Consider the following 26,733-nt stretch of genomic DNA (forward strand, 5'->3'; position numbering starts at 1 on the left):
CGTCAACGGCGCGCCAGAGACCATAAAAATGTGTTTTTCGAGTCTGGTGCACCTTTGACGCGTTTTCAAAAGTAACTCAAAAATTAACGTATATATCCAGATACTGCCAACTACAGTAATCTTAAGATCAGCAGCTGGCGTGTCTTTGACGCGTTCTTATCTTTTTCACTGTCATACGGAATTTGGTTAAATTTAGACGAATTTTGGTATGAAATTCTCAAAAATAACAATTTTTGAAAGTGTAAAAATTAATTTGGGGTCAGAAAATCCAGATTTTCAGTCAAAACTCCAATTTTTGAACTATAAAACTGAACTTTTTACGTCTAAAATATGAATTTTTGTGTCTAAACTGCAATTGTCCATTTTGAGCCAGAAAATGCACTTTTCATTGAATTTTCAGACAAAAATTTACCGAAATAGGCTCAAATTCTGTGTTTTAGGTCTGATTTTCAGCTTTTTAAGCTCAAAAACTATAATTTTAAATCAAAATTGCATGTTTTTAACCATAAAATTGTACTTTTTCGGCTCCAAACTCATTTTTACGTCTAAATTGCAAATTTTTGAAGAATTTTCAACCGAAATTTATCAATATAGGCGGAAATTTCGATTTTTGCTCACAATCAGATATATAGTGTTTTAGGTCCGATTTTCAGTTTTTTCAGTCAAAATTACAATTTTCGAACTGTAAATATGCACTTTTTAATGTAGAAATACGTCTGAATTCCAAATTTTTAAACCAATTTTGTTTTAGTTCCGATTTTCAGCCTTTTCAGCTCAAAAAAACATGATTTTCAGCAAAAAACCTCGAATTTTCAAGCGAAATTTACTGTTTTAGCTCCAATTTTCAGCCTTTTTCAGCTCAAAACCACCCGAATTTCTCACCTGCGCCATAATCTGCTGCTGCTCCTCCAACTGCTCCGGATGTCCCGTGGCGGGCTCAACCAACTCCAGCCGATTCCTCAAATCATCGACAGCCTTCTGACACGAATCAAGTTCACTCCAAAAGTGTTTCGCCTTCTCAAGCACGTCTTCAAGTACGACTCCTCGGTCTAGGGCCTCTCGTTCAATCTCCTTCCACAACTTATCCAACCGATTCAACTTATTCTCCACATCACCTCCAGTGCCTTCTGGCGCCGTCGCAAGCAACTCATTGGCCGTCTGTTTCAACGCATCGTACGCATTCTGCTTATCCTTCAAACTCTCAACAATCGATCGATTCTCGGCTAGCCTCGATTCCAACACACTCGGATCCGCCGATATCCCCTCGTTCTCCTTCAACCGATCAGCTGCTCCTTGCAGATTCGCCACCAACGTCTCCAACCGCTCTCCGAATCCAATCGTCGCTCCCATCATATTATCAATCGCGTGTCCTCTCGCTCTCACCGCCTCCCTCACGTCTTCATATCCTTGTACAAGCTCCCCAGCTACCGATTCCAACAACGGCGATTGATCCTCCGCAAGAATCTCTTCCAGAGCACCGACATCCGACTTGAATCCCTCTATAATCGGTCGATACGCAGCCACACTTCTCGCCAACTCCTCATTATGATCGTGCATCTCTCTCAACTCCGCAGCCGGCGTCGCAGTGGTCACTGACGCTGCTCCTTGAAGTTCTCCATCCATCTGATCCAACCACTTATTCAACTCATCAAACTGAGCCGTAAGTTGCTCCATGAGTGCCAGTGCTCTTTCCAGTGTCTCCGTTCGATCCGCACACAGTGACATCACCTCTTCCACCAACTCCTTCCCCTCGTCTACCGTGTCCGAGATCTTATCGTTCGCCTCATTTCCCTCCATTCCCAACTGTCTCGCCACCTTCTTCGCCTCTCCCGCAACATTTCTGAATTGCACTTTATTGGCGCCGGCTTCCTCGTTTATAATCCTCTGATGCTTCAACTGACTCTTCAAACACTCCAAATCCAACGATGGCAACGCTCCCTCCAGAATCCTCTCCCGTGCCGCACTAAACCACTCTATCAGATACTGTAGATCATCGAGCACAGCTCTCGACTGTTTCGACGCCATCTCAATTCTCTCGGCTCGTCGTGCAACTCTATCCGCCACCGAGTTCACCAACTTATTCATCGCCACCGTATTGGCAAACAACTCATCCGCCTTGTCAGCAGAGCAAAGCGCCTGAAGTTGTGTTGATAATACAGTAAGATCATCAACTCCAGGGCGAATCTTCTGCGAGATGTCTTCTTCCAGAAGGAATATCAATTCTGCCTGGGTATCCGGATCTTCTTCATCTATCGTCTGCAGATCTCTATCCATATCTTCCAGTACTTGCATAACATTGTCAAATCCATCATGGAAACCCTCAGAAAGCGGGATTGCCTTGGCCAGGAGTGCTATCTTCTCATCCGCCGACGTCATCAAATCCGCATATCTAAACTTCAAATCATCCAGTCTTTTCTGTGCAATCAGTGCTTCTTCCGGTTCCCCTTGAATCGCCAACTGTTTCCCCACTTCAAAGATATTCGCCATCATCTCATCCCGATCAGCTATCGAAACAGCGATTTCCGCGAGTATATTCGTCTGCTCCACCAAGTCATCCGGCTCAATCGGCAGCTCATCCAAATCACTCAACTTGATCTCTGTCTCCCCAACGAATCGTGTCATATCCTCCTCATCAAGCGTAAAGTCCTGAATCTGTTGCAAGAAGCTCTCAAGCAACGGTCTCATATTAGTAATCCCGGCATCCAGTGCTCTCGCTCGTGACTCCAACTGTGCCACCTGTCCACTAATCACATTCGCATCCTCCACAGAGACCAACGATGCCAACATCGGCGCCAACTCCAAAATCGAGCTTAAATCATCGGATTTCAAGGCGAGCTCCTCTTGCAGCGCCTCCTGCTCCCCGAGCATCTCTTGCGCCTTTTCTACCGTAATCGGAACTTTTGCAAGTCCCTGAAGTCGTTTTTCAGCGGAAATGAGCCATTGATCAAGGGGAATCGTGAATTCTTGAAGACGTTCAGCCAAGTCCACAGCGTCTAGAAGTTTCCGTTGTCGATCAACAGCAGAATTCAGAAGTTCCTTATAACGATCATCAATCTCTTGATTCTTATTGAGCAACGCTTTCCTGTCAGATCCATCAGCTCCACCTCCCTCCACCATCTTCTCAATCATCGTTTTGAATCCATCGACACTCGGTTTCTTATCCTCAACATGTTTCATCAGAACCTCATACGCATGAAGTTGAGCCTTGGCGACCTTCGCATCAGCAGACGGTTTCTTCTGATTCTCCATCATCTCCTCCGTCTCTTCCAGCCAATTCAACAGAGCTCGATACGCGTCTTCCACTTTTCCTTGTTGCTGAACTGCCGCATCCACTGTCATCTCCTTATCAGAAACCTTGCCGACGACGTCAGAGTAGGCGTCACCGACTCTCTTCAACAGCGAATCCAATTCTTTCGTGTCCGCTTCCGGTCCGGCCGTCTTGATCATCAATTTACAGTCCGAATTGAACGAATCCATTTTCTCGCCGACGGGTTTCAACGATTCCTTCAACTTTCGCACTTTTTCCGCAACTTGTTTCGGGTCTTGAAGCTGTTGAGATGGTGTATTCTGAATCGATTCATCTAATGAGATTGCTCCAAGTGCTCCGACAATTTCATCGGCATCGCCGTGAAGTTTATCGATTTCTGCCTCGGTTTCGACGAGTTTCTTCTCACGTTGAGCCAAACGTTTTCCGGCGCGGGCGGCGAGCTGAAAATATTGAAAATATAGAAATTTGCTGGGTTTCTGCATTAAAATATCTAGATTTTCATATTTTTCAGCATTAAAAGTCTCAAAAATACTCAATTTTGAGAAAATTTGAATCCTTTTAGGCTTATTTCATACTTTAGTCGGTAAACTTTTTCTGAAAAACTGAGATTTTTCATGATTTTCAGCTCGTAAGTAAGCGTTGTTATCAATTTTTTCCGATTTTCAGTCAACAATTCAAGATTTTCACGGTTTTCAGTTTAAAAGAGTTCTATTTTCACTCAAAATTCTTCAGTTTCCGCTTTTTTTGGGCTCAAATCTCAAGAAAAGTCATACAGATTCATTTTTTAACGAACTAAAGTTGCATTCGGCTGAAAAACTTTTTTTTAACTCTGGAAAAGTGCCTAAAACCCCGATTTCCAACCAAATGTCTCAAATTTTTAGCATTTTTCAATGTTTTTGAGCTCAAAAATGCAAGATTTTCAGCGTTTTCAGTCTGGAAAAGTTATAGAAATGCCTAAAAACACAATTTCCATTCAAATGTCTCAAATTTGTAGCATTTTTCAGTGGTTTTTTTCGCTCTAAACTCGAAAAAAACTTTTCAGATACATTTTTGAGCTCGAAATTGCAATTTTCAGTGTTTTCAATTTGGGAAAGTTATAGAAATGCCTAAAACACCAATTTCCAGTCAAAACTTTCCAAGATTTTCAGGGTTTTCAGTTTGAAAACAGTTTTCAAAATTTTCAGTTTTTTTTTTCAATGCCTTTTTCAATGCCTTTTCAATGCCTAAAACCCCGATTTCCAGTCAAATTTCTCTAATTTTAACCCGAATTTCTCGAATTTTATCCCCAATTTGAAGCCGTCAACATGAGTTTTTCCCATCAATTTTTAGCGTTTTTCTTTCGTCTTTCTCTTACCTCATAATAAAAAATGGGTAGCAAAACGACAGGTACCGTAGTCAGCGCGTCATTGAATAAACGACTGGAATTCTCAAAGGAAATGTCAGGAATCATTCATTAAGGATATCAAACGTTGGGAAGGAGATAGAGAAGTAACTTATCGAAGAAGAAGAACGCGCGCTCTCTCCTAGGCTCCGCCCCCTTCAACAGCTGATTCTCTCTGCGTGTCTCTCTCTCTCTCTCTCTCTTTCCTACACTATCTCGTCTCGTTTTAACTTGTTTTGATTACTCGTCGACACAACACGAATATAACAATTAAACGCTTCTCCCCTCTATGTTACACTATCTCTCTCGTAGTGATTATCATAAAAATTTACTACTCGATTTTGATTGGAATGGCGTCTGGCGGTGTATGATACACTTATTTTTGGCTGGAAATCAAGGAAAATAGCTGAAAATCAGCAATTTAGATTTAAAAATTCGCATTTTCCAGATTAAATGATCTAAAAAATCAAGACAACATTATTGACTGAAATTGCTCGGAAATAGCTGAAAATCAGCAATTTAGAGTCAAAAATCCGGCATTTTTCAGCATCAAAAACAGAAAAATGCTCACAATCTTCACTTTTCCGCAAAAAAACCTCAAAATTTCCAGATTTTTCAAGTGATATTGATATGCTATAACAATTTCGGGTGGAATAGACTGGAAACATATATCAAAACCTAGCATTCGGAGTGAAAATACCGAATTTTCGGCTTTTTTGATCGCAAAGTAGTAAAAATTAGCTGAAAAAAGATTTTCAGATTTTTATATAAGGACGGTTCGAAATTCTAGATTTTTCAGAATCTACGGATTCTCAGATCTGAATTTTGCCATTTTTCAGATTTTCCAGATCTATAAGTCTGAAATTCAAAATTTCAGCCCAAAAATTTTGAACATTACCTAAAACTTGCTATTTTCAGCTAAAAATCGCTATTTTTCTCATCTTTTCCCCGGAACTTCCAGTTTTCCTCCCTATTTTATCAGCGAACCCATTATTTTTTCTCCTCTCAATAAATCTCTTCTTTTTTTCTCAAGTACCTAACTAATGACAAACAGATAGACACTGAGATATGTTACATTCTTTTTTTTTCTGCAAATAGACCTTTTTTAAAAGAAAACGACTAGAGGTTAGGGGATAGGTAACTTGATATCGGGGGTCAAAAAAAAAAAAGTATTTTGACGGTGCCAGGGACCTTTGGAACAAGAATTTCAGCAATGTCATGAGGAGGTCAAAACACGTAACGAATTGTGTTAGGATTGTCCAGTAAGCAGAGAAAAACTCAATTTCTGGGTGAAATTCTGGAAAAAATCCGAAAATGGATTCCAAAAATAGGTTTTCATGCCAAAATTAGGGTTTTTTCAGGTAGAAAATGTTAGAAACACAGTTTTTCAACAATTTTCGTGAAAAACTGACTATTTTCGAATGGTTTTTCAGCACAAAACCACATTCTTCGTGATTTTCAGCATTTCAAAGTTAGAAACACGTTTAAGCAAAAACTCAAGTTCTGGCTGAAATTTTGGAACAGTTCCAAAAATAGAGTTCAAATTAGGATTTTTCTCTCGAATTAACAGTATTTTCTGACAAAATCGCTATGTCAGATTCAATTTTAGGTCTTAAATGTTGATTTTTACAGTTTTTTTCGGCGATTTTCGTGAAAAATGGGCTATTTTGGACAAGTTTTCAGTAAAAAACCACATTTTTCAAGATTTTCAGTATTTCGAAGCTAGGAACACATCTAACAAGGGAAGGATCCCGAGTCAAGATGGAGTTACAGGTCGAGACATATATCACTAGAACGGAAATTTTGCGCTAATTTCAAATCTGTATTTCAATTTTGCTGAGCGATCTCGTGAAAAAAGTTATTCACGATTTTGTGGCTTTTCGGTGCAAAAATTAGCATTTTCAAGACTCCCAAAATTAACGTTTTTTTCATTTTTTTAAAATATTTTTTTGTTTTGTACGTATGAGTACGGATAGAAAGATGATTTTTGCATAGTTTGATTTCAGAATATATTTTCAGAAAAAATTTTGTGGAGTTTCTTAAATTTTCAAAAATGACGCATCTACAAAAAATTTGTCTGAAAATTTTCTACAGTTCCAACACAAACAATGCAATCTTCATAATTGGAAATACACGTACAACACAAAAAAATTTGAAAAAAATCAGAAAAACGTTAATTTCGGGTGTCTTGAAAATGTTTATTTTTGCACCGAAAAGCCACAAAATCGTGAATAACTTTTTGCACGAGATCGCTCAGCAAAATTGAAATACAGATTTGAAATTAGCGCAAAATTTCCGTTCTAGTGATATATATCTCGACCTGTAACTCCATCTCGACTCGGGATCCTTCCCTAGTTAGAGGCTGTTTGACTCGAAGACAGGTATGTGCCCGGGTGGCGTTGAGCGCCTCTCATTTTCAGCCGAAATTTGAAAATGCGACGAGAAAGAGTGTGCGAAATGGAGAGACGCAGGCACACTCTCTCGATTTCACACACTATCTCTCGTCGCATTTTCGCCCACTTTGAAATCTTTCAGCGCCCAAAGCGCCTCCATAGGCACATCCCTGCTCGAAGACTACCGTAACCCAATCCAAATCAAAATGTCTCAAAATTTTCAGAGAAAAACTTAATTTCTGGTAGAAATTCTGGAAAAGAAACTCCAAAAATTGATTCCAAATGAAGATTTTTCTCTCGAATTCGAGACTGAAATCCCGATTTGCAGCAATTCAGACAAAAATTGCAAAGCCAGATTCAATTTCAGGTCTATAATGTTAGAAACACTTGAATTTTCATGTTTAGAATTGATTTTCACAGTTTTTTCGGCGATTTTTGTGACAAATTGGAAAAAAAACACACATTTTTCGGGATTTTCAGCATTTCAAAGCTAGAAACACCTCTCAGAATGCTTATTTTTCAGTAATTTTGCCCGAAATATTCAGTATTTCCAGTTTTTGTTCCGAAAATCTCTTAAAATCTGTAGAATAAATACATTTTTCTCATAGATTTTCGATTTTTTAAATATCTGGCGCGCCTTTCACGCGTCTCACCTTATTCAACTCATCGGCATTCGCTCGATTCGTTTCGAAAGCGGGTTGCGTGACAATTCCAGCACCCAACGCCGCTTCCCACTCAGCTCCGAGCTCTATCACTTTCGTCTGTGCCGAATCGAGATCTCCATTCAGATTCAGAATCTCCTCCTTCTGTTTTCGAAGCTCTTCACGACTCCGTCCGATCGGATCCAAATCTGCGATTTCTGCGACGAGCGAATTGATTTTCGCAGACGCTTTCTGAGATTCCGCCTGAATTTGATCCGCCGCCTCTTTCTTCTCAGCCAATCGATCACTTTGTGAATGGAGAATCGCGAGAAGCTCATCAATTCCCGATTGGAGATCGCCAATTTTTTGATCTACGTTTTGAGCGTCATCCGGGGAGCAGCCGTCCTTTTTGATCTCGTCGCCGACTGCTTTGAGTTCACGCGATTTCAGCGACCAGAAGTCTTCGATCTCGTTGAGTTCTGAAACTTTTCCAAAGGATTATTTCAGAAAATCAGCAAATTTAGGATCCGGGTTACTGTATCTTGATCAAACAATTTTTAGGATCGGGTTACTGTAGCTGGATTCTAAAAATTTAGGGTCAGGTTACTGTAGTTAGATCATAGATCCTTAGGTATGGCTACTGTAACTTTCTGAAGTGGGCGTGGCCTAATAAAAACTGAAAGTGGGCGTGGTTTGATTAAGCTCCGCCCACTATTCCAGAGCTAATTTGGGTGTCTTTGACGCGTCAAAACTCAAGATTCTTATTTTTTCCAACAAAATATTTGTGACTTAAAAATGCTGAAAAAGTGGGCGTGGCACTAATTAAGCTCCGCCCACTAATTAACTTTTATGACTACCGTAAACCTACAGGTCCAAAAAGTGGGCGTGGCCTAACTGAGCTCCGCCCACTTGTTCAGATCTAGCTGGGGCGTCTTTGACGCGCTGAAAGTCAATATTCTCTTTTTTCCAAAACATATTTGTGATTTGAGAATGCTGAAAAAGTGGGCGTGGCCTAATTAAGCTCCGCCCACATCAAAAAGGGGGAGGAGCCTAACTACCGTTTTCCTACAGATTCCAAAAAGTGGGCGTGGCCTAAGTCTGAGCTGCACCCACAAATTGAGATTTACTTTCAGAGTGAAATTAGGCTCCGCCCATTTCCAACAATATAAAGGAGAGTGGGCGTGGCCTAATTAAGCTCCGCCCACTAATCCAGATCTATCTGACGCGTTTTTGCACTTAGTTGCTATGACTCTGGCGCGCCCTCAACGAGTTTTTACTTCGATTATATCGATCTGGCGCGCCTTTGACGCGTTTTACTCACTCGACTGTACTCTCTCGCCATTCATCTGATCCTTCTCAACGGCTTCTTCAATTTTAGCCTTCTGATTCTCCGAAAACTGCCGAATCTCGTCAACAAGTCGTTCGAATTTCGCAGAGAAGTCGTGTTTTCTCTGAGCAGCCGCAGCCGCCGTCCTCGCCTTCTTCGCCATCGATTTGACGTCATCAGCGAGTTTCTCGGCACGTCTTCTGAGTCGATTGGCGTCCGGTCCGGGCGCCGCCGCCTCGATTCGATTCATGATCGCGTTAAGGGCATCAACGTCAGCCAGACGACGAGCCATCGTCATCTCCACCAATTTCAGCGCGTCACACGCTTCCGGGTCTTCTGAATTCAAAAGTCCATCGAGTTCTTGTTGATCTCCTTGAAGACGTTGCTCCAAAGCGTGCTCCGACTCCCCAAATTGTTTCACCAACTCCCCGGCTTTCGTGAGTAAATCCTTGCGATCTCTGGCTGCTCCGAGAGCTTTCGGCCACTTCGAATTCAACAATTCCAGTTTTTTCTTCAACTCGGCGTCTGGTTTCTTCTTGAGCTCCTCGGCGACTTTTGCTCTTAACAGGGAAACATCGCCTTCGTGATCTATAAGCTGCTGGAACAGAGCCTCCGCTCTTTTGGAGTCTTCCAGAAGCTTCTGCGAGTCCGCTGCTATCGGCGCCGCTTGCTCCAACTCATTTTCAGCGGAACTAACGACTCCGATGAGCTCGTCGAGCCTCTTTTCCAACTCCATTCCCTCATTTTGAGCGTTTAACGCCGCCTTCTTCACATTCTCAATCTTCCTCTCCAACTCGTCGGCCTTCTTCTGCGTCGACTCGAGTTGCTCTTGAATTTCAGCTCGATTCGTTGCATCCACTTCCAGATCTTCCGTTGCCTCTAGAATTGTTTTCAGCTTGCCGAGCGCTTTGTCGACACCGCCGAAACGCGATTTGAGCGAATCGAGAGTGGCGAGTTGGTCACCGATATCGTTTGGAGACATGCGAGACGCTTTTTCCACATTCGACTCGAGTTCGTTGAGCTCTTTTCTGAAATTATAATGAATTTGAAAAATTGAAAAAATATTACAACAATTTCCATTTTTTGCTGAAAACAACCTTCTGAAACTATAAAAATCGATTTTTTCAGCTAAAAACTTTTTTTTCGACTCTTTTTCGAATTCTCTTATTATCAGAAACGACAAGAGCCATTTTCATCCAAAATTTCAAAAAAATCAGGTTTTTGGATTGAAAATCAACTTTTTACCCGATTTTCAACAAAAATTTTTTTTTTCAAACATAGTTTCCCACCGAAAACTTCAGATTTTCTCAGTTTTCAGATAAAAAATGTCGAAATTTCCCAATTTTTCGACAGAAAATTCGACTTTTGGACTGAATATTTCCAAAAGTCGCCCATTTTCCTGATTCAAAATGATCTAATCTATTTTTTCCCCATTACTCTTTGGTAATTATACTTTTTGGCATGAAATTCCTAAATTTTTGCATATTTTTGCATTTTTCTAAGAGAAAATGTCACAATTTCCAACTTTTTCGACCGAAAAACTCCAAATGTTCTAATTTTCCTGATTAAAAATATAAATTTTCAAAAATCGATGAAATCACTAAATTTTTGCAGAATTTCGACATTTTCTGACATAAAATGTCTACATTTTCCTAGTTTTTCAATATAAAACCGTAATAGTTTAAAATCATGATTTTCAGACAAAAATATTGAAATTTGATTATATTGAATAAGGAAAATGAGCAATTTTTGATGATTTTCGGTTGAAAAGTCAAAAGCTATAATATTTTTTGTTGAAAAAAAAACTGAAAATTTCAGCCAGAATTGCGTCGAAAAACTCAACTTTTATAGTTTCAGACTGCGTTTTCGTTATTTTTTCCCGAATTTTCGTCAACATTACCTCAACTCCTTCTGAATCTCCCTCAACTCTCGTCCCAATTTCGCAGCCTCTTCAACTCTCTCCGCCTTCTCATCCAATCCACTCTCCAACGAGTGCCATCTCCGATTCAACGCATCCATCTTCCCCATCAACTCCTCCACACTCTGCTTATCGGCCGCCCGTGACATCAGCTCATTCGCTAACGTGTTCACCGCTTCCAACGTCGTCTTTTCGCCCTCCGTCTCCGCTTTCATCAGTTGAATCTGTCCATTCTGCGACTTGGCCACCGCTTGATCAGTACTCGGTGCTCCGATCGCTTCGACCATTTTCTTCTTGGCTCCAATCCACTTCTCAATCTGTGCACACTCATCCAACACCTTCTCCGCATTCCTCGTTCTCTCTCTTGCCTCATCGAACGCATCCGCAAGCTCATCCCATCGATCCGTCAGATTCTTCTCCTTCGTCGCCATCTCCATTGCCTCCGTATCAATCGACGCCTCTCTTCCCAATTCTCTCGCTGACAATCTCGTCTCCTCAACACGTCTTTGCTCTCCCCGTCCACTCTTATCCATCCGTTCCAAATCCATCAACTGCGATTTCACACCTTCCTTCGTCACCGGCACTGGGAGCCCCTCGAGTTGCTCTTTTCTCTTCTCCATATACTCCAACACCGCGCGCTCCGAGTCGACAAAAGCAGTTGCCTTCCCGTCCAACTTATTAATCTTATCACCTCGAGCCTTGAGCTCCGATGCCTGTCGTTGAAGTCGTCCGGAGAGCTCCGAAACCTGTCGTTGTGCATTTCCAGCTTTGTTCTCATCAGATGCTCCACTAATTTTCATCGCAATCGCCTCCAAATCGTCCAATTTGGAGTGTCCCTCCTGCTGTCTATCCGCCAGTTCCTGAATCTCTTTCCGTTGCTCCGCGAGCTTCTCCCGGTTGATAGACACCTTTTCAAGCGCCTTCATCTCTTCATCCAACGCTCCAATCCAACTCGTCAACTGATTCTTGGCACCTTCAAAGTCCGCATCAAGAGATTCCAGCTCCGCAGCCTTTCCCTTCTTCGCCTCCAACTCCTGGGCACATGAATCCACACGTCTTCGGAGATCTCTCGTCTTCTGAATCACCGGCTCCGTCTGAGTGACATTCGGGATATCACAGAGATTCTTCGTGATCTTCTCGAGATTCTCTGCTTGATTCTGAAGCTGTCCAACTTCTGTCTCCGCTTCCGGCAGTCTTGAATTCCGAATCTTCGCTCCAGCAGCGTCCACACATCTCGCCAACTTCTCCGCCTCACTATTCACCGTCTGTAATCCATTGATCGCATCGAATATATTGTCTCGATGTCCCTTCAAATCCGAATTACTCCTCTTCAACTGTCTCTTCACCTCATGCAACTCCCCGAGTGATTCTGAATCCCCGACATCTTCTGCCTTCTTCTCCAACTCCTCAGCAAGTGCCAGCCGATTCTCAATCTCTCCGTGAAGCACTTGTTCATCGCGTCGCGCTTCATGCAATGCGATCTCTGTCAGTGGCAGCTCTACAGGTCGTTTCGTCTTCTCCGACGTCTTCTGACTCCACGCCTTCAAATTCGCCACCGCCTGTTTGACACCTTCAGCGGCTGCTTTCCGGGACGCCGCTTCCATCATATTCTGCTGGAGACGATCGATCACTCCCTGATGACGTTCTCTTCTAGAATTCGCCAACTGCTCGTGTCTCTTTCGGACGTCATCCGCCACATTAGTGCCTTCCAGTGCATTCAGAAGACGTCTGGATGCGGATTCCGCTTCGTCCAACTGCGACGATCCTCCTGCCGCCATTCGATTCAACTCCTCGATTCGCTGAATTCGATCGTCATCTGGAATCCGTTGAGTCTCCACGTCTTCTACCTCTTTCTGAAGCGTCTGAAGCCATTCGTCCGCTCGTCTCGCTTGCTCCGAGTGCTCGTCGTTCATCGCGTGAACTCGATTCTGGAATTGAATCAAATCTTGACATTGACGAAGAAGTTGAGAATAGTCGTCTTCCACACGTCGTCTCGTCTCATGCACTTCGTCAACTGAGATTCCACTCGGCACGTCATCTGATCCACTCGCTCGCACGTCATCATACATCGCAGCGATTTCTTGTTCAATGCGGAGAACCGAGGCGCCGATCGTTTTGAGACGAGACTCCTCTCGAATCACTTCTTCCATCAGAGACTTCGCTTCGAATCTGGCGTCGTCAGACTTCTGAGAATCCCCTGATTTGTGACGAATGTCACCGGCGAGACGTGTTCTATCAGTCATCCATGATTGCATTGATGATGTGAGGGAGGAGAATTCGATGAGTAGAGATGAGAGGATGTTGAGTCTGAAAATGAGAATTTTTGACTGGTAAAGAGAGAAAAGCAGGAAAAGAGGAATCTGAGAATCTGAAAATTTGTTCAAGTTTCAGAACTAAACTAGATTTTCAAAATGCACAAAAATTATAGTTTTAGGCTGAAAAATGGCTGAAATTTGTCATTTTTTGAATATTTGAGCTGAAAATTGAGATTTTTGAGACTGAAATCTGTCAAAAATTCGGAAGAATTCACTATGGAAATGTCGAAAGTATACATCGATTCAAAGAGGTACAAATCCTTCAAGAACCGCTACAGTAACCCCCAGCAACCCAAAATCTCCATTTTAAGCAAATCTATTCTAAAATAAAGTGATTAACTCTCTTTTACACATTTTTAATGCTCAAAAAGCCCTAAAATCCATCAAAATCTTCTCAGAAACCATCATTTTCAGCTTAAAAATGTAATTTTTAAACTATTTTGAGCTTAAAAATGGGATTTTATGATCATTTTCAGCTTAAAAAAAAATGAATTTCTTCGACTATGTTAAGCTTAAAATTGTGATTTTTCGACATTTTGCACATTTCTAATGCTCAAAGAGCCCTAAAATCCATCAAAATCTTCCAAAAAACCGCCCAAAAAACCCGAATTTTCCATAATAACACGAGTATGCCAACAAATAAACGATGCGCACACATTCATATACCTCTACATGTATCAATAAATGCATATGTATATTATCTATGCACGGCAATCTTGAACACCTCTTCACTCACTTATCTCTCGCCTATTCTACATATATGATCTATCTCTCTCTCTCTCTAAATGTCTATAATAGAAATAAAATACAAAACCGTCAGGAAACCGGTGAGAGAGAGATAGAAATGGATGGGAAAGTGATGGGAAAACGGGGGAAAAGTGGACGAAATTTCCATATTTTCCCACGCGATTTTATTTGCATATCATATAGCGATTCATCGATTTATAGATGGAAAATCGGGGAAATTCAAGTTAAATTATTGAAAATTTGACCGAAAACCTCTTTTTTGGGCTCAAAAAGACAAAACCTCGAATTTAAGCTAAAAATTTCATTTTTTAACTTAAAAAGTCAACTTTCAGTCAGAAGTCCCATTTTTCAGTATTCAAAATGAGTTTTTGAACCTAAAAACATAATTTTTTGGCTCAAAGTGACATTTTCGACTCATTTTTTGGGCTGAAAAAGACAAAAAAGCTCAACTTAAGCTAAAATCTTCATTTTTAAACTCAAAAAGTCAATTTTGCGGCAGAAATCTCATTTTTTAGTCCTAAAAACTCGAATTTTCGGCTCGGAAAGCTGTTTTTTTTGGCTCAAAATTATACTTTTGACTGATCTTTTGGGCTCAAAAAGACAAAAAATCTAATTTAGGCTGAAAATTTCGTTTTTAAACTCAAAAAGTCCATTTTGCACTAGATATCTCATTTTTTAGTCTAAGAATGCGTTTTTGAACCTAAAAACTCGAATTTTCGGCTCAAAAACTAATTTTGTGGTCAAAAACTAAAATTTCCAACTGGAATACTTACTTTTTGCCTGCTAAATTCAAATTAAGACTAAGAAACAGATTTTGAGGTCAGAAACATTATAAGATACAATTTTCGAATTCAGAAACCAAATTTCAGCTTTTCTCCTCAAAAATCGTCTCTCACGTCGTATGAATTCCCTCGACCGTTCGCAGCACAGTCTCATACTCATCAGCCAACTGTCTTCTCATTTCTCGAAGTGCTTGATATTGTTCGGGAGTCATCGAATCGCCTTCTTCACGACACAACTGGTCGATTGCGTCGAGTCGTTCCTTGATTTTGTCACGCCACGAGTCAAGCGATTCTTTCATTTTCTGTAATTTTCAGATTTTTAGGTGTGAAAAAGTTGAGAGATTTTGATATGAATAGATTCATAAAGCTATAAAAAAGACAGAATTCCCTGGAGCCATGTCTGAAAATCAGTCTGAAACGAGTTATGTGACCTCAAAGTGCCAAAAATCGCCCCTCGCTTCTGGAAAATTTGGTTTTTAAACCGAGATCATTGGATTTTCCAGCAAAAACTTTTTGGTATTAGAGCTGATTATACCGTTTTGTACTTCAAATTCAGTTTTTTTGAGCTGTATTTTGAGTTTATGAGCCAAAAAGTGAGTCTTTCAGTTGGAAATGTTTAAAAAAATTGATAATAGTTGGCTCAGAAGCTCAATTTCCGGCTCAAAACACTGATTTTGGAGTCAAAACCACAAAACTCAGCTCAGAAACCAAATTTCCAGCTGGAAGGCTCACTTTTTGGCTCACAAACTCTAATTACAGATTTTGAGATTGAAAAAATATCATAATCAGCCCAAATACCAACAAGTTTGAGCTGAAAGACACAATTTTCGGTTCAGAAACCAAATTTCCATCTGAAAAAAACTTAATTTTCCAGAATCAAGACCGATTTTTAACACTTTGAGACCTCATAACTCGTTTCAGACACTGATTTTAAGACATTCCCTGGATTTCTGAATCGATTCATATAAAAACAAATCTTAAATTCACAATTTTCCCATGCTTTCTCTCCTGATTCATAGATTCCACGCCTACCTGAACATTCTTGCTAGCCGCATCGACTGATTGAGTATTCGGATTGAATGTGAGATGAGTTGTGAATATTTCCTGTCGAAAACGTGTCAAATCGCCCATCATATCGTTAACTTCGGCTTCACGGAACGAGACGACTTGCGTCACATTTTCCTGTAGAGAAATTGCAAAATTTCAAGATTTTATATTTTCAGACGTGTTTTGGGGCCTAATATTTGTGATTATAGACTGAAAAATGATGAGAATGCACTTTCAAACGTCCTAAACTCATAACTCATAGTTTTACATCTGAAAAAGCAAAATTTTCACATTTTCAGACGTTTTGTGGTCTAAAATTTGAGATTCCAGACTGAAAAATGATACGAATGCACTTTCAGACACTGTAAACTCCAAAAACCATAGTTTTACTTCTGAAAACATTGGAAAATTTGCCCAGACTTCTGAAATTTCAATTTCCAGCTCAAAGCATGAAAAATTGAATCAAATTGCATTAAAACTACTCTGAAAATCGTCCAAAGCCCAAATTTTCAGACAATTTCAAATTCTTGACTCAAATTTTCTGATTAGATCAATTTTCAGCTCAGAATCTTCAAAATCACTGAAAACATCATTTTTCAAGTTCTTTTCAGCACAATATCTCTCAGAAAGCGTCATTTGTCAGTATTTATTTATTTTCAGAACTGAAAAACGACATGTCTGAGCTGAAAAAAAGTGCCGAAAACTATAATTTTTACTCATAGTTTTCATATTTTAATCAGTTTCAGCCCTGAAAAAACCTGGAAAACCCTCTATAACATCTGAAAAACTCTGAAAATGCACCATCTATCTCTGAAAAACCTGAAAAATCGTTAATTTTCTTAATTTTTTTTGTTTTTTATTGAATAAAAAGTGAAAATGACGGGACGGAGGTATTCAATATTTCGATGGGAAAAAAAGTATAATCACAGAGAATAATAATACAAAAATCACAATAATTGAGCATTCACAAAAAATGGACAAAAAAAGGAAAAAAAATCTACATGGCATATATGTATGGCTCTGAAAATCTTTTCAGAACCCCCAAATAGGCTCCGCCCCCTTAAAAAAGTCCGTTCAAGAAAAGGAGTCCTCTCGGAGAATTTACGAAAGATGGAATTGGGGCGCGCGAAAATTCTCCAAAAGGAATACTTTCTAGATCCGGATATTTTTGAGGGGGCGGAGCCTAAAAGGGGACCCTAAAAAGCTGAAAATGAGCACAAATGAGCACAATTAAGGGGGGAAAGAGAAGCGGAGTGTAGGAGGTGTAGAATGGAACAATTTGGCACTGGGAATTATGAATTTTGCAAAAAGTATGCATCAATGGGAAAAATTACAAAAAAAAGGAGAAAAATTGGCAGTGAGGTACATGAAAAATGGGCGTGGTTTGGGGTTAGCTGGGTTTTTGGGGGCGGGGCTTACTGCTTACGAGCCCATGACGGCGCGTCTTCAGACGATTCCGTCACATTTGAGGTGACAGAAGTGTACGGAGCGAGCGGATCGGTTTTCGAGTTTCTGAGTTCGGACGGTTGACCGTGCCAGTTGATGGTTCGGGTGTATTCGCGAGTCGTCGTTCCGGCTCCAGCGGCTCCAGAAGATGACGTTCCCGGCTGATGGGAGGATACAGAAGCGGTGGCGAATACTGGAGAATGAGCCGAGTGAGTGGATGAGGTGATTGTCTGGGTGGCGTATCCGATCTCCTCAACGGGGACGTTCAATTGCTCCATTAGTCGTTTCGCGGCGTCTCCACCGACGAGTTTCATATGGACGGCACGTGGGATCGAGTAGCGTCGTCCGTTGTCTGGATGAACAATTTCTCCGGTTTGGACGTCGAGAAGACCGGTTTCCGCTGCTTCACGAACCGAAACACGTTGTCCGGTTTGTGGATTCTCGATGACTCGGGCGTCAGTGTCGAATTGGGCGGCCTCCAGGCTCGAGAGGAAGTCCTGTTGAATTTCAGCGAGTTGAGATGGGTCTTCGATGAATTTGCTGGCGCGATCTCCGATAGAAGTGGTGCTTTGACGCATTCTCACCGACAATCCTGGATCGTTGTAATGTGGTGTCAACTTGGTTACGGTAGTGGTTTCACGGAATTTTGGAGCCGATTGACGTTGGTTTTGAGCGTCTTCGTACTCGGTGATCTTGAATTTGTATCCTTCGGCGTCACGTCGCTTCACACCTTCGGTCACCGCTTGCACGGCTTCTGATGGTGACGCGATGACGGTAAGTCTTCCGGATTTGACGGCGTCGCTGATCTTGATACGGGACCCTCCGTCGACAAACTTTCCGTTCGAATCAATCTTATTCTGATGGAGAGCGTCACGAAGAGTGAGAAGGTCTCCAGAAGCTTGAAGATGAAGAAGCGAGTCTCCGTCGATGACTCCACGATGGACGGCGTCAGCGAATGTCAAGTGAAGGCTCGACTTCTTGTCGTAAATTCTTCCAGAATTCTCATCAAAGTCGGACGATTCGAGAACATTGAAAAGGTTGCTCTCATCATTTCCTTCGATTCCTTGAACACTTCCAGTATCGATGAAACCTTCCTGGATAGCCTGAGCAATGCTCATCTGTCTTCCAGTGTCTGGATCTGTGAACACGTTCTGCTTCGAGTCGATGAGACCTTTTCCGAGAGCTTCAGCAAAGTTGAGCTTGTCAACTCTGCGAAGTTTCTCTCCAATTTCCAGAGGAATTCTTCCATCTTGCACAGCCTTGGCGATCGGCACAATGGATTGACGGGAAAGTTGAATGGTTCGGTTCTTTGGGTCGATGAGTCTCTCACGAACAGCTTCCACCAAATTCAACTTTCGATTCGATCGATAATCGGTGAAGAATGGCTTAGTGATGGTCTCATAGGTGGATCTATCGATGAGTCCTCGATCAGCAGCCTCATTGAGTGGCACATCTTCTCCGGTGATCGTATTTTTGTAGTTTCCAGTTCCAGCATTGATGAGCCCATCGTTCAGCGCAGAAGTAACTGGTACATGGTGTCCTTTCGTTGGATCAAAGACTCCATCAGTGGCGATAGCCTGGTAGACTGGCTTCAGAATATCCAACCAAGTGATTCTCTCGTTGCTTCTTGGATCTCTCACTTCTCCAGTTCTTGCGTCGATTATTCTCAACTCGATTCCTCTCTTGATATCGATTCGTTCTCCAGTTCCCGGATGGATGATTCCCTTGGGGAGAACTTCGGAGAGAGTGACATCAATGAGTCCACGATTCGCTGCTTGCGTCAAATCGATAGCTCCATCCTTTGGATGACGGTAGGTCAGTGAGCGGATATCGACAATTCCAGCACGGATCGCATCTTCGAGAGAGAGTTTCTCGTCGTTCGAATCTTTGACTCCGTTGTTAACAGCATTTTGGATGTTGGATCGGAAGACTTGGTAGGTTCTCGTCATCTGCTTTCCTTTCTTGTCAACCTTGGCGATTCCGAGTTTGCGAGCCTCCTCAAGAGTCATAACTCGGTTATTTCTCTTATCTCTGACTCGATCGATTCCAACAAACTCGGCATGTGGCTCAAGCTCCACAGAGTGCACTTGCGAAGTCGACTTGACACTGGTCTTTGTCTCAGTTACCACTGGATCTCCATGCATTTGAATAGTGAACTTCATTCCAGAGTTTGGATCGATGTACTCTCCCTTCTCGACTCCTCCTTCACCACGAACAACTTTCACTTGGACTTGTTGTCCTCCTCCAAGATCAACGAGTTCGTGACGTCCATCACGGCTTCTGACTCCGTTATTACTTGGAGCAAAAGGGGTGAGTTGAAGGCGTTGCTCGACGAGTCTTTGCTGATTTCCTGATGTTGGACGCCCGCCGGCTCCAGATGATGTGAGGTGTCCGGTGGTGAGAGCTTGCGAGAAGCTAGTGGAATCGTTTCCTCCTCCATGAATCAGTCCTCTGTCCGGATCGACGATTCTTCTCTCAACGGCTTCATGGTAAGAGTATTGGTGTCCGGTTGATGGATCACGCACTGACACGGAGCTCTGATCAACGTAGTTTCGGTTGATAGCCTCATGAATTGGCATGCTGCCACCTCCAGATGGCCGGGTGTAGTTTCCAGTTCCAAGGTCCAATCTTCCAGAGAACAAGCTAGAATCGAGGGTGTCTCCAAAATTCTTTCCCTTGACAAGTCCAAGATTTCCAGCTTCCAACAGATTGTGAGTCTTTCCGGTTTGAGTATCCTTGACAGTTCCAGCAGTGTCATCCACAATTCCTTCATGGATAGCTTCCAACAAAGAGAGCTCTTTTCCAGATCTTTTATCAACGATAGTGGTATCATATGGGTTGAAGAGTCCCTTAATGATAGCTTCCTTCAATGTCATCTTCTTCTGGGTATCCGGATGAGTGAATGTTCCAGCCGATCCATCGTACCATCCAAGAGCCAACGCCTTTCCGAGAGTGTCATCGGAGAGTGGAAGTCCAGATGACAGCGCTTCCTTCTTGGCGACAGCGGTACGCGTTTGCACTTTGACAGTGGTGTGAACAGCGTCAGAGGCGTTCTCTGGAACTCCTCCATTTGGATACATGTAGTGCTGTTGGGCGGCTTCGGTGAAACTCATTCTCTTGTTTTGAGCCTTATCCACGAAATAGCGGTTCTTCGAATCAATGATTCCCCACTTCTCGGCTTCCTCGAATGTCATTTCACGTCCGGTGAGTCCGTCACGAATCGAAATGTCTTCTGGAGCAAGTTTTCCAGTCGCCAGTGCTCTTTCCAACGTGAGCTTCTCTCCAGTCAAGTTATCGATCAAAACTCCTTGCTGGCTATCGAACTCCCACGATTGAGTGGATTCTTCGATGATTGGTTGTCCAACTTGACGGAAACTGATGATTGGTCCGTTGCCTGGTGGGATTTGGATGATGTTCTTGGATTGGTTGTTGTATGGGACGAGTGGCTCGGCGTCGATGATGATGATCTTCGACTCGATAGCTTTCTCGATGTTGCGTCCAGCAACCGATCCATCAGACTCCATGATCTTCTTCTCAAGGGCTTCCTTCACAGACATATTTCTTCCAGATGATGAAACCTGGATCGTCGTGGCATCAATGATTCCGAGCTCGATTCCTTCAGCAAAGCTCAACACTCTTTCAACATTTGGAGCAGAAATCTTTCCATTAGTCAAATCAATCAATCCTTTTCTTTCAGCCTCATAGATATGATATCCTCTGGATGGCACCTCGAGAGCTCCCTTTCCTCCAGTGATCGATCGGTAGACCGATACACCTCCAGGTCCTCCGAGAGCTGTCGTCTCCGTAGTTCTGACTCTCTTTACAGTAGTCACCGACTCCTCAATATTCTTGTCTGGGAAGTACTTTGGAGCAAGTTGTTGTCCGGTCTCTGTCATCGTCTCGGTGGTCTTCTCCTCGATGGTCGGTCCGACTCCCTTACTACGATCTGGCATGATCCATTCGCTGGCCGGGTCGATGAGTCCACGGCTCAACGCTTCATCCAACGAGACGTTGATGTCTCCTTGACGGTAACGTTGAGTTCTCGAGTCGATGAGTCCTTGCTTCATAGCCTCGGCGATGGTCACCTTGACTTGGTTCTCTCCAACTTCGAGTCCTCCTGCTCCTGGACGTCCGATACGCTTCTTGCGGTCGATCTTTTTCGATGGAGTAATCAATGCGGGTGGAACATTGAGAAGTCCAAAGACCTTGAGTGCACCACGAAGAGTGATGAGTCCATGTTCGTAAGCTTCCTTGGTAGACAACTCGTGTTTGGTGTTCTTGTTGAAGAAAACTCCCTTGACTGGATCGATGATTCCACTGGAGACAGCGCGAATCAGATTGAGCTCGAACGCTCCTCGCTCGTTCTTGATACCGACTGGAGTGGTGAGAAGCTCGTGGAGAGCATCCTCGATCAAGTACTTGGCTTGAGCATCGCTGATCAAGTACGACTTCTGGGTGCGGAGATCCACAACTCTCTCGGCGTTTGGAACAATGATTCCTGCTTCGACAGCTTCATTGAAACTGACTTGTTCCTCCGTCTCAGTGTTTCGGATTCCTCGGATATTGAAGATCGAGTGACGGACTCTTTTGGTGAGAAGTCCTTCGTGAACCGCTTCCGGAATTGTGAATTCCTTCTCTTGCTTCACCAAACAAATATTTCCGTTCGGCAAGAGGAGTCCTCTCTCCATAGCCTCCGAAATCGAGATCACATCATTCTCATCCGGATCAACAATATGGCGGACTTCCGCATCGATGAGTCGTGCGACGATAGCCTCCAGAAGCGTGTATCGTCGTCCTTGGATTCCTCGATCCACAAAGTGTCCAGTAGAATCAACGAGTCCTTTGCGTGCGGCTTCTTCAAGTGTCATCGCCTTTCCGATCAGATCGTCTTGATGAGCCTCCTTCAACGATATACTTTTGCGATCCGTCAAGTGAGTGAGAGTGTACTTTCCATCTTTCACGCCGATAACATTTCTGACCAGCGCGAGACCAAGTGACACTCTGGCGCCCTCTGAGGTATTCACCACTTCAACGGTATCGTTGTTGATGAGTACATTGCGTCCATCCTTTTTGGCAACCGCCTGACGGAAAGTGAACTTGTCGTCGGTGTTACGATCGACGAACTCCGCGTTGTTCGCATTGATGAATCCGTTCTCAATGGTGTCCGTCAACGAGATTCCGACGGATGTCACGTGTTCTGGATTCTCAATCGACAGGTAGCCGTGGTAGATGGCGGCCCATAGCTCCAACTCCATATCGGTATGTCTTCCCTTGAAAATTCCAGTCACAGGGTTCAACATTCCCTTCTCCAAAGCGGATGAGAGTGAAGTTGGTGGCAACTTCATAATCTTCTCCTTAATCAACTTCATCACAGTCTCCATATTGGCGATTCCCTTCGACATCAACTCGGATTGCGACAACACTTCTCCGGTCTTAATATCACGGAACTGTCGGACAGTTGGGTCATACAATCTGATGTTGATTGCCTCCGACAGTGTGATCGGTGCTCCAGTCTCCGGATGATGGATTCCCCAGCGTGTTCCGAGTACTGTAGCGAGATCCTTCTCAACCAATCCATACTTTGCGGCTTCCTCCAGCGACATGATGGATGCTGATGGAACGTCAAAGTATTCTCCAGCGGCTGTCAGATTTCCTTGACGAATTGCTTCGAAGAAAGTGAGCACTTCACCGGTCTTCTTGTTCAAGTTGCCTTCCATTTCGTAGAATTGAGTGCTCGTGATCGTTTCCTCGGCGAATGTCTGCATTTCGTCTTCGACTTCACTGATTTTCGCACGGTCACCGATTGGGTCCACAATTTCCCATTCATCTCCGTGTGAGGTGACGATTGGCTCGAGATTGATCGTGGGCTTCTGGATTTTGAGGTCAATGACGGGTTTCTGAAAGAAAATGAGATTAATTTGGGGGCGGGGACTGAAAATGAATAAAGGGATAGAAATCTGAAGAGAAAGATACCGACACCACTAGAAATATGAAAAACCAGCCTCTTTTCCCCGCCTTCGGCGGGTTCAATCGGCTGGCCTCTTCTCATTTACGTGGCAACCCTTTTTCAAACGTGCACGCATGGCCGAGTGGTCTAAAGCGGCGGTCTTGTTCAAAGCACGCTAATTCGGTTTTGCCCGTTGGTTTTGCCCGTTAGTGTCTCTTCTCTTTCCAAAATCGTTGCGGACAGCGCCTCAGACAACGCCCAATTGTCTTTTATATATAAGAATGATTGGGAAACGTGAATGGAAAAAACTGAAATTTTCTGATTTTTTCATTGAAAATCAGTTTTTTGAAAGTTTCATTTCAGACCAATGTTTGGTCCAAAATCTCGCTTTTCACATCGAAAATGCACAAAAATTGCGGTATATTCAGAAAAAGATGCCTCAAACACTGGAAATTTCGATTTTTGACTAATTTTTGGTCCAAAACCTTCAGAAGGCACAAAAACTTAAATTTTCAGATTTTCTCATTGAAAATCACATTTGAAACCTGGTAAATGGCAATTGTGGTCAATTGCTCTTCGAAAATTTCAATTCATATCAATTTTTGGTACAAAATTTCATTATTCACTTCGAAAACGGCCAAAAATTGCGGAATTTCCAGAAAAAGAAGCCAAAATAAGAGTCATAAACGCTGGAATTTTCGATTTTGAACCGACTTTTTTTTCCAAAAGCACAATTTTCAGTCAAATTTCATATCAATTTTTTGTCCAGAATCTTATTTTCACATCGAAAATGGCCAAAAATTATGGAATATCCAGAAAAAGAAGCATCAAACGCTGGAAAATTGGATTTAGAACAGACAGACTTTTTGGTCCAAAATCACAATTTTCAGTTTAATTTCAGAGCAATTTTGCACCTAAATTTCATTTTTCTCTCCGAAAATAGAGGAATTTCAGAAAAAACAAGCCTCAAACGCTGGACATTTCGATTTTGAACTGATTTTTTGGTCTAAAAACTCAAATTTCAGCTCAAAATCGCCAAAGAAACGTAATTTTATAGCCTATTTTCCATTCACATTATCCAATAATTCCTTTCAAAACCATGCGATTCTACCTATCTAATCCCAAGAGGTAAAACAGTTCACTTCAAAGATAATCTATAAAAAAAAGGGGAGAATAAAGAATGATTAGATGAGATGTTAGTGTAAGAGATATCACTGCAATCATCACTTCACACTCAAAATCAAAAAAAAAAGGGCTGAAAATCTGTTACCTTTCTCCTCTCCTCCTCCTCTCGACGTCTCCGTTCTTCTTCTTCCCGACGTCTTCTATCCTCTTCATCCTGCCGTCTCTTCCTCTCTTCAGCCTCTCTCCGTCTCCTTTCCTCCTCTTCACGACGTCTTCGCTCCGCCTCTTCGGCTTCACGACGCGCACGTTCGGCCTCTTCGGCGAGGCGACGTGCCCGATCGGCGTCATCTTTTTGGCGACGACGAGCCTCGGCGTCTTCACGATCACGACGAAGACGTTCGGCTTCTTCGAGAGCCTTCAGACGTGCCACTTCAAACGCACGTCGTTTCTCTTCTTCTTCGGCACGACGACGGTCTTCTTCTTCCTTGAAACCAGAATTGGGTAATGAGAGATAAATAAGAAGATTTGGCTTAAAATCTGATGGTGATGGGGGTTATATCATGACTATCACTACAAACAGGATTAGTCACAGGTTGTCGAGACCGAGTTCGTGGAGATGGAAACGCGCTCTATTGATAATTTCAGTCATTTTCATCCAAAATTAGTTGTTTTCAGCTTAAAAATTTCTATTTCTACCAATTTTTTATCATTTTCAGACAAGATTAGCTCAGAATTTTTCGTCTTTAACTGGAATTAGTTCAGAATTTGTCATTTTTGACTGAAATCAGCTCAAAATTTGTCAAATTTGACTGAAATTAGCACAGAAATGTGTCATTTTTGACCGAAATTAGCTCCGAATTTGTCATTTTTGATTGAAGTTAGCTCAAAACGTGTTATTTTTGACTGAAATTAGCACGAAATTAGTCATTTTTGACTGAAATCAGCTCAAAATTTGTCATTTTTGACTGAAATTTGTTCAGAATTTGTCATTTTTGATTGAAATTAGCTCAGAATTTGTCATTTTTTGACTGAAATTGGCACGAAATTTGTCATTTTTGATTGAAATTAGCTCAAAACGTGTTATTTTTGAATGAAATTAGTCATTTTTCTTCGATTTTTTCCGTTGTTTCCATCACCACAAATCCATCTCGAAACCTGAACTGAAATAGAAAAGAAAACCACACTCACACACACAACATATAGAAAAGAAGACAGTTGGGTTACTGTATATAGAGACACATAATGAGCCAAGAAATGGCTCATTTAAGCTACGGGGGGTTAGAGACAGAGATCACAACGACTAGAGGTATAGAGACATAAAGAAATAGAGAATTTCAGAATTTCAGAAAAATGCTTTTTGAGTGGAAAAAATCGAATTCAAAGAACATGTGAGTCAGCGAGAAATTGAGAAAACGGGGACAAGAGGGGGGTTTTTAATTTGGAAAAGAAGGAAAAGGACAAAGAATGAAAATAAAGACATACAGGCCAAATTAAAGCGGGCGGAATATCTGGAATTGGGTGGAAAATTCGGGGTTTTTTGACAAAAAAATATCGAAATTTGAAGTTTTGAGTCGAAAAATCGGTTTTTAGGTCAGAAAATTACAGGAAAATTAAATTTTACAACAGAAAAACGGTTTCTAGACCTAAAAATCGGGATATGAGTAGAAAAGATTTCATTTTTCAAAGTTTTCCAGCGAAAATGAACTGTTTCAGACTAAATATCAGTTTTGACTGTGTATAGGTTTCTGAGTTCAAAATTTGAAATTTTGAGTCGAAAAATCGGTTTTTAAGTCAGAAAAATCGAGTTTTGAATATAAAATTACATTTTTCAGCAGAAAAAAAACGGGTTCTAGACTTAAAAATCGGGATAGACCGATTTTCAGTAAAAACTTGGCTTTGAACAAGTGATAATGAACTTTCAGATCGATTTTTGTGATTAAAAACATAGAATTCTCGATTTTAGAGTCTGAAATTCAGTTTTTATGGTAAAAATATCCGAATTTTCCCTCCATTTTCCAGATTTTCCAGATGAGTGCGTGAATGTGTGTGTGTGAGCGTAAAAAAGCCAAACTTTGATTAGGATTCAAAAATCAGGAAACATTTCAGACACATTAAGAAAACCTAGGGAATCAACAAAACAACAAAAGTCAATAATTACAGCACAAAAACCTTATTAATTAATCAATTAAATGCTGAAAATTCAGATTATTCACTTCACACAGTTATTAAGATATTCCAAATTCGGTATATTTGGTATATAATACATAAATTATCTGAAAAGGGGCGGGGCTTGGAGACATTACCTGGAATTCTGACGCTTCTGAATCCTTCCGACGACGTGACGACGATTTTTTAGTTAATTTTTCAGTTTTTTACACTTTTTCAGACAATTTTTT

The 26,733-nt window shown here is 41.8% G+C and overlaps 1 protein-coding gene across 1 annotated transcript in view; it reads right to left on the bottom strand.

Moving 5' to 3' along the window:
- GCK72_003222 (uncharacterized protein) overlaps window positions 1-26,733 on the bottom strand; it is a gene marked incomplete at both ends in the record, with an annotated part of 53,024 nt that overhangs the window by 12,526 nt on the left and 13,765 nt on the right. Inside the window, 8 exons of the mRNA XM_053723895.1 lie at window positions 883-3,708; window positions 7,696-8,162; window positions 9,005-10,038; window positions 10,911-13,235; window positions 14,887-15,074; window positions 15,805-15,954; window positions 17,283-23,162; window positions 24,483-24,821. Of these exons, the coding sequence (XP_053592540.1) occupies window positions 883-3,708; window positions 7,696-8,162; window positions 9,005-10,038; window positions 10,911-13,235; window positions 14,887-15,074; window positions 15,805-15,954; window positions 17,283-23,162; window positions 24,483-24,821 (13,209 nt within the window). The remainder of the gene's footprint in view (window positions 1-882; window positions 3,709-7,695; window positions 8,163-9,004; window positions 10,039-10,910; window positions 13,236-14,886; window positions 15,075-15,804; window positions 15,955-17,282; window positions 23,163-24,482; window positions 24,822-26,733) is intronic.

This window comes from Caenorhabditis remanei, chromosome I, assembly GCF_010183535.1.
Source record: "Caenorhabditis remanei strain PX506 chromosome I, whole genome shotgun sequence".
NCBI classification, from domain to species: Eukaryota; Metazoa; Nematoda; class Chromadorea; order Rhabditida; family Rhabditidae; genus Caenorhabditis; species Caenorhabditis remanei.